At 50.0% G+C, this 7,836-nt stretch overlaps 2 protein-coding genes across 2 annotated transcripts in view; one reads left to right on the forward strand and one right to left on the reverse strand.

Annotated features, from left to right (window-relative positions):
• The window catches only part of Sema4b (semaphorin 4B), a 39,274-nt gene extending 36,106 nt beyond the window's left edge, over positions 1-3,168 (forward strand). Inside the window, exons 14-15 of the mRNA XM_046437548.2 lie at positions 1,079-1,164; positions 1,430-3,168. Coding sequence (XP_046293504.1) covers positions 1,079-1,164; positions 1,430-2,172 — 829 coding nt within the window. The 3' untranslated portion in view covers positions 2,173-3,168. The remainder of the gene's footprint in view (positions 1-1,078; positions 1,165-1,429) is intronic.
• A 945-nt stretch (positions 3,169-4,113) lies between these two features.
• Positions 4,114-7,701, reverse strand: Cib1 (calcium and integrin binding 1). The gene is made up of 7 exons (XM_046437563.1): positions 7,542-7,701; positions 7,377-7,411; positions 6,218-6,326; positions 5,089-5,239; positions 4,834-4,952; positions 4,657-4,745; positions 4,114-4,361 (listed from the first exon to the last, which is right to left on the reverse strand). Exons 1-7 carry the CDS (start codon positions 7,590-7,592, stop codon positions 4,340-4,342), a joined length of 576 nt encoding a protein of 191 aa, XP_046293519.1. The 5' UTR covers positions 7,593-7,701; the 3' UTR covers positions 4,114-4,339.
• Positions 7,702-7,836: the final 135 nt, after the last annotated feature.

Raw genomic sequence — 7,836 nt, forward strand, 5'->3', positions numbered from 1 at the left:
AACAAAATAAAAACTACCCCTAATCCTACCACCTAAAGAGAATCTGAGTGGGATTCTGATTTACTATTCTTCCAGATGTTTTTACATATGTAGTAAATAAACAATATAAATGTTAAATAACCATGGAATCTGTCCTATTTGTAGTGTTCTTTTTGTTTGGGCCCAGGAAAAAGAATATACAAATTTATTACACACTTAAGGCATGGGAGTATCAGATTCCCCATTTATAGCATTCTCTCTTCTCAAGCATATATCTGGTGACAGTTTTTTTTTTAAATATTTTTTTAGTTTTAGGTGGACACAATATTTTTATTTTTATGTGGTGCTGAGGATCGAACTCAGTGCCTTATGTGTGCTAAGCAAGCACTCTACCACTTGAGCCACAACCCCAACCCTGGTGACAGTTTTTATTTCAAAAAACCAAATAGGCTGGGTGCAGTGGTGCACACCTGTAATCCCAGCAACTTGGGAGGCTAAGGTGGGAGGATCACAAGTCCAAAGCAGCCTCAGCAACTTAGTGAGACTGCCTCAAAATAAAAAAGAAAAAGGGCTGGGGATGTGGCTCAGTGGTTAAGTGCCCCTGGGTTCAATCCCTAGTACCAAAAAAATAGGAGTTTATGAACGTACACCTGGAAGGACATGCTGTCATGATCAATGGATGGCAGATTACATGAGATTTTTGTTTTATTTTTATCTTTTTGTTTGGTTGAGCTTTCCATTTTGAGTGCAGAATTATTTTTCTTTTTATTATTCTTTATGAAGTAAATCAATGCATGTGGATTAGTCTGAGACATATTTACATATAGGTCCAGCTGTCCTTTCAGACTGTTTTTGAGAGCACATTCTGCTTTTATAACTAAGGGAAACAGTATGTCACTTTTATCTGCAATGATGTGTAAATAGAAGGTGCTCATTCAAGCCATGTAGGGTTGGGGAATGAGCTCAGGGAAGTTTCTTACCCTCTGCTTTGGGCTTGGTGTTCCCTGAGAACCAGGTCCCCTGGCCAGGCTCAGGTATGCATTGAGGGGTGAGGGAACACAGGCTCATGGGGCTATCCCAGACTTTTTCTGGTCCTCAGGCCATGGATCCAGGACATCGAGGGGGCCAATGCCAAGGAGCTCTGCAACACTTCCTCAGCTAGGCCCCGGTCTTTTGTACCACCAGGTAAGGTACACCCTCAGAGGCTGGAGGAGGGGGGTGGGACCAAGGCTGCTTAGAAGACCTGTCTGAACATTGATAGGTGTAAATGCCTTTCCTCATATCCTCATCTTTTCAACTGGCAAGTGAGACCCTAGAAAATGAGACTCAGTCTCAGGAGTTCCCAGAGTTGCCCATCCTGGCACCAGGAGTATAGCTGGGAAGGAGGGTGTGAAGCTAGAGCGACTGTGGACACCAGCCCCCAAGTACCTGATGCCTCTTCTGTCCACAGCCAAGAAGCCCTGTGAACAAGTTCAATTCCAGCCCAACACAGTGAACACCTTGGCCTGCCCACTCCTCTCCAACCTGGCCACACGGCTCTGGCTGCACAATGGAGCCACTGTCAATGCCTCTGCCTCCTGCCGTGTGTTGCCCACGGGGGACTTGCTCTTGGTGGGCAGCCAGCAGGAGCTCGGAGTGTTCCAGTGCTGGTCACTGGAGGAAGGCTTCCAGCAGTTAGTGGCCAGCTACTGCCCAGAGGTGGTGGAGAATGGGGTGGTGGAACGAACAGACCGGGGCGGCAGTGTGCCTGTCGTTATCAACACGTCGCGAGTGAGCGCACCAGCTGGTGGCAAGTCCACCTGGGGTGCAGACAAGTCCTACTGGAATGAGTTCCTGGTGATGTGCGCACTGTTCGGGCTCGCTGTGGTACTTCTGATTTTATTCTTCCTCTATCGGCACCGGGATGGCATGAAAGTTTTCCTGAAACAGGGGGAGCGTGCCAGTGTGCACCCCAAGACTCGACCTGTGGTGCTGCCACCTGAGAACCGACCACTCAATGGCGTAGGTCCTCCTAGCACTCCACTGGACCACCGAGGGTACCAGGCCTTGTCAGATAGCTCCCCAGGGCCTCGGGTCTTCACTGAGTCAGAGAAGAGACCACTCAGCATCCAGGACAGCTTCGTGGAGGTGTCCCCTGTGTGCCCTCGGCCCCGGGTCCGCCTGGGCTCTGAGATCCGGGACTCTGTGGTATGACGGCTGACTTCTAGATGACGCTGCCCTGGCTTCAGAGGCTGTGAATGCTCAGAAGGGGGTCACTAGGCCTCCATTTCTCATGGAACCCAACCAGGGTTCCTTGCCCTTGGGAGCCTTGGAGTTAGCTGGCCTGCTGCTCTTCAACCAAGTCTTACAGCCCGGCAAGCTGTAAGAGGGCTGCCCTCCAGGGCCCAGTGGGGCCTGCCTAGCTGGGCAGAACAGTGCTCCTAAGTAAACTGAGCCTTTGGTTTAAAAAGACAACTGAAAATGTGAATCCAGATGGGAAAGAGAGAGAACATGGACATGCCATGCCACAGACACATGGTTCCTACCTTCACGGTCTCCCAGACTCTTGGGACTTTTATTCAAAGTGGTTGTGTGAGACAGAGTTGGAAATCCCTGCCCAGTTGGTATCCTCTACCTTCTGCCTTATCCTACTGCCACAGGCTTCCCTTCTCCCTGCAGAGGTAGGGGCCAGCTTGGGCTCTGAGGGTCCTTGAATTGCCTGATTGAGGATACAGCTGTGCCGCCATTACCCCACCACTCAGGGACCAGAGGGCCAGGCTGGCTCTGCAGCCCTCCTTAGGCCCTGGGCTCAGACCCAGCTCCTGGGCCTTTTTGCCCATGTCAGGCTGTGGCCACGTGAGAGAAGGAGCATGAGCCTGGGAAAGATTGTGACAACGTACACATTTCCATTGGAATTCAAGGAAGGAAGAGACCGTTGCCTGCCTTCATCCCAGTCAGAGAGACAACTCTTGTGTCCCTTTCACCATCTCAGCCCCATTTTTGAACTTAAGCACAGGGTGGAATTGACTGTATCCCAGCTTCTTCCCATCCCAGTTGACCTTCACACCCTGCCTGACTCCACACTAAGGGATACCCATACTGACACTGCCCAGCACAGGGCCTTGAATTTACATGGGTTTTATAAATTTTTTTTTTAATAAGATGCACTTTACTTTTTTTTGTAATAAAATTTGAAAAATAATTGTTTAATCATGGCTCTCTTAAAGGACTTTTGCTTTTTGAAGTTGGTCTGTTTCTGGGGGTTCTGAGCTTTTTTTTCCCCAAGGGTTAGTGAACCACAGCCAGCCTGGAGTGGAATATGGCACTTACCTAAGGGATTTTAGTTTGCAGGAGTCACTCTGTCCATCAGTTCAGTGTAGCAAGGGATGGGCCTACTTTCCTTAAATGCCTTACAATTTTGGCAGGGTTGTGGGGTACCAGAGATTGAACTCAGGGGTGCTAGGTAGTGAACCCAGGGACTGAAACCAGGGATTGGCCACTGAGCCACATCCCTAACCCTATTTTGTATTTTATTTAGAGACAGGGTCTCACTGAGTTGCTTAGGGCCTTGCTAAATTGCTGAGGCTGGCTTTGAACTCACAATCCTCCTCTCTCAGCCTCCTGAGTTGCTGGGATTATAGGAGTGCACCATCATGCCCAGCCTTTTACAATTTTTAATTTTACAAATGATAATTTGGTAAAACTAACTTTTCTTTTAGTATACAGTTCTTCAAATTTTAACACATTCCAAAATTCATGTAACTACCACCACAGCCAAAATTCTGGAGAGTTCCACCCCTCACTGCTATCTCCTTATACCTTCATTCAGGGGTGGGAGGGATTTGATTTCTCATTGATCCAACCTTTCTTTTTCTATATCTCTTTCTTACTGTACTGGGGATTGAACCCAGGGGTGCTTTACCACTCCCAGCCCTTTTAATTTTTTATTTTGAGGCAGGGTCTCAGTAAGTTGCTCAGAGCCTTGCTAAATTGCTGAGGCTGTGATCCTCCTGTCTCAGCCTCCCAAGACTCTGGGATTAGAGGCATGTGCCACATGCCTTGCTGGCCCCATTTTTAGATGTGACTTATTACTAGTATGATCAAAAGTTTCTAAAAGTTCGGTCCTTCCTTATACCAGTGTTTCTAGTGCCACACTTAGGATCAAAACTTCTAAACCTTTATTATTGATTAGTAGAAACAGAGTGATGACAATGGCAGGAAAAAGCAGGTGGGGTCCTCTCCTGCCCGGGACCAGACTGCGCGGTGCCGGCTCCAGGCTGGGCCTGCTTGGCCGGCCCTGACAACGCAGGCGTAACCTTGGCCACAGCTCAGCAGTGGAAAGGTCTTGGACAGGGTGCTGGGACACATGCTGGGGCTGCTGTCACAGGACAATCTTAAAGGAACTGCACAGAAAAGAGTGAGTTGGGTTTTCTTTTTCTTTTTTTCCCCAGTGCTAAGGTTGGAACCCAGAGCCTCATGCATGCTAGGAATATGCTCTGCCACTGAGCTACACCCCCAGCCCAAGTGGGGTTTTCTGATGGAAGAGGAGGGTAGGGACTGAATCCAAACCTAGCCGCCCCTCCCCCTAAGACCTTCTTTGGAATGGTTTGTGTCCCATGTGAGTCTGTCCCTTCTCCTTTGGAAGAAGAGTGACCTGAGACCTGGTCCCCAGAATGCAGAGCAACCACTACCAAATACCTGGCAAAGTCAGGTGAACGGGAGATGACATGCTGGAACTCAGAGAGATTGATGGTCCCATCCCTATCAATGTCTGACTCTTCCAGGATCTGGGAAAGGGAGAGCTTTAAGCCAGAGCCCCAACTCTTGCCTCCTGCTCCCAAGCCCAGCTAGATCAGGCCTGATCTGGCCACTCACATTATCAATGAGCTGCTTCATCTCTGAAGCACTGAGTCGAGTGTCCTCGCCCTCTCCCGTAAGACAGTTCACAAGCTGACTCAGGTCTTCTCTGTCCAGAGTTCCATCATCATCAAAGTCTAGAGAGCAGACATAGGAGGGCATGGTCAGGAGGAGCACCACAAAATGCACAAATGCCACCCACTTCCCAAACAGCCCCACCATGAAGCCCATGTTGGAATAGGTGGTGTTCTACCAGTTCTTTCTGGTCCTTACCGAAAATGCGAAAGGCATAGTGGGACTTGATGTCTGGGGTTGCTGTGTCACTAAATACACTCAGGAGGTCCAGGAAGTCCTCAAAGCTTAGGCTATCCCTGGTGGGGGATGTAGAGAAGACCCTGCAGATTCGTTCCTTGAAGGGATTGGCCTAAGTAAGAGAGCCTTTGGTGAATGCTTTGGGAAGTAGCCCCAGGTCACATGCTCATTAGACCCTATCAGAAACTTGATGGAGTGGGTCACAGTACCAGCACCATGGAGCTCAGATTTATGGGGAAGAAGCTCTGGGGCCAGGATATAAGGCCCTGGTAGGGGAGCGCAGGGGGCACTAAATGAGCCAGCTGGAGAAGGGGCAGGAATGGCTTCCTGGCAGTCTGTTTAACTCAAAGTGAGACCAGAGTGGGAAGAGGAAGGGAAAAAGATGAACTGGTTATTTTGGAATATAAGTATTTAACTGAACAACTATTATGTTACAGGAATTGGGTTAGTCCCTTTGTATAAAAAATTTCACAGCAGCCCTACTGAGTTACAACCAACCTGTGCAATAGGGTTTCTCAAACTTTAATAAGATTTTGTCCTCTTAAAGGACAAAACTTGTCTGAACTTCCAAGAATATGTCCTGGAATCCCAGTTTAAAAAGCACCATTCTAATCCAGGCATAGTGGTACCCGCCTATAATCCCAGTGATTTGGGAGGCTGAGGTGGGAGGGCCAGTCTCAGCAACTTTGTGAGACCCTTTATAAAAAACAGAAAAAGACTTGAGATGTAGCTCAGTGGCAAAGTGCCTCTGGGTTCAATTTCCAGTACCAATAAATAAATAAATAGCAACATTCTAGATAATTTTGCTGGGTGATTTTTCTTAAATATTTTTTTAGTTGAACACTTACTTTTATGTGGTGCTGAGAATTGAACCAAGTGCCCTGCACATGCTAGACGTGCACTCTATCCCTGAGCCACAACCCCAGCCCTTGCTGGATGAATTTGATAAATCCTTGCCCTCAGAAAGTTAGAGCTAAGCAGGAAAAAAAACTGGAATACAGACCAGTGACACCATTATCTCTATTTGAGTGGCAGGAAGAATTAGGGGGTCTAGCAGAGTAAAGGTGGGTAGAGGGGTGGGGAGCCTTACCTTGAGCTCTGGAATGCTGAGAATCAGCTCAAAGGATACCCGTGCCTGCAGTGATTCGTCCACACTTCGTTGCTCCTGGGGAAGGAGCTCACAAAACCGCCTGTGGGCTCTGACAAAGAGAGGGGAACTGGTCTCTCTCAAGCAATTGATCTCCCTGTGTGTGCTTGCATTCCCATTCCTTGCCTTGCACCTGACCCGTTATAAATCAGGTGAGGAGCTAAGCCACAAACAGGACTTCTGCGTCACTGGGCAATGGTCAGTCAAAAGGAGATAAGTCACAAGACAGTACAGGCTGGGAGTCCATTCTTGCAATAGGTATTTACTGAGAGCCTATTGTGTGTTCTCTGGCACTGTGCTGGGCACTGATTCTAGATCACTGATGGATGGAGAGACTGGAGAAAGAGCCAAAAGGTCCTTAAGAACAGAAAGAAAAGATCAAAACCACAATCTCATTCTCTTTCACTCCAGGGACTCCTCCAGACCTCCTTGAACTATCTTTCTTCTCAGCCCCACCTCCTTCCCAATGGAATGATCTTTGCCAAGGGAAGCCCAGGAATCTTCTCATTCAAGGGTTCTAACCCACAACAAATCCACTTCCTCCCAAGGTAGTCTTAGGCAAGTTACCAAACCCCTCTGTACCTGTTTCCTTGCCCTATACCTCCCTAAGTTAGATGATACAGGCAATCACTTAGCACAGTTCCTGGCCTAGGTAAATGCTCAAGAAGTGTTAACAGTTACTATATTATTCAAGTTAAGTTGGAAGGAAACGCCAGGCTCTCCAAGGCTTCTCTGGTTTTGTTACTGGGCAAAGTCAGCCGTGAGAGCTACAGCAACCCTTGCAGGACAGGGGCAGGATGTTCGCTAGTGCAGAAGCCAGTGGAGCGCAGGGTCAAACAGCTCCCAACTTTTCCCGGATCCTGAGAGGTGGTTCTGTGGTGCAACGATGGGGCCCCAGGCGCGACACGAGAGGGTGTACCAGGAAAGGGGTGCAGCCTTGGGCTTGGACTCCTCGCTTCCAGTAACATCTCCGCTGCTTAACTCCGGCAAGCCCTGCCCCACCCTCCAACAGGGGATCAGTTTGCCCATCTATAAGACAGTGACCCGCAAAGCCGCCTCTAGAGGATCCCAAGTCGGAAGTGGGGTTCAGGGCAGCACTCACAGGAGAATCTCCTGCTTAGTCAGGAACGTCAAGTCCTGGAAGGCAAACCAGAAGGGAGGTCAGCCGACCGTCCGGAGGCCGCAGCCGCTGGGCCGCCCACCCCGGGACACCGCTTCCGGGCGCAGGCCGGCACGCGAGCTCCCTGAGAACCCGCGTCCCGCGCACCTGGTACTCGGCCAGCAGCTCTTTGGACAGGCGACTGCCCGAACCCCCCATTGCCGCGCCGCGCGCACAGCTCCGCCAACTCTCCTTGGGACACCGACAACTTTCTCACTTCCGCCCTCCGCTGCGTCACCGACCAGTCCCCGCGGCAACAGCTGCTGAGGCTACCAACCCCGGCACCCGCTCCTCGCCACGCCCAGGCCTCCCAGAGCTGCTCCGCCCGCCAGCTGCCGGCCTCCGCAGTACTAGGCGCGCCGGAGGCGGGGCCCGGGGCGGGGCCGGACGCTCCGGGGCAGGG

The sequence above is a fragment of the Marmota monax genome, unplaced genomic scaffold, assembly GCF_021218885.2.
Source record: "Marmota monax isolate L192 unplaced genomic scaffold, Marmota_monax_Labrador192_F-V1.1 WCK01_AAM20220418_F8-fsc00005, whole genome shotgun sequence".
Classification (NCBI taxonomy): Eukaryota; Metazoa; Chordata; class Mammalia; order Rodentia; family Sciuridae; genus Marmota; species Marmota monax.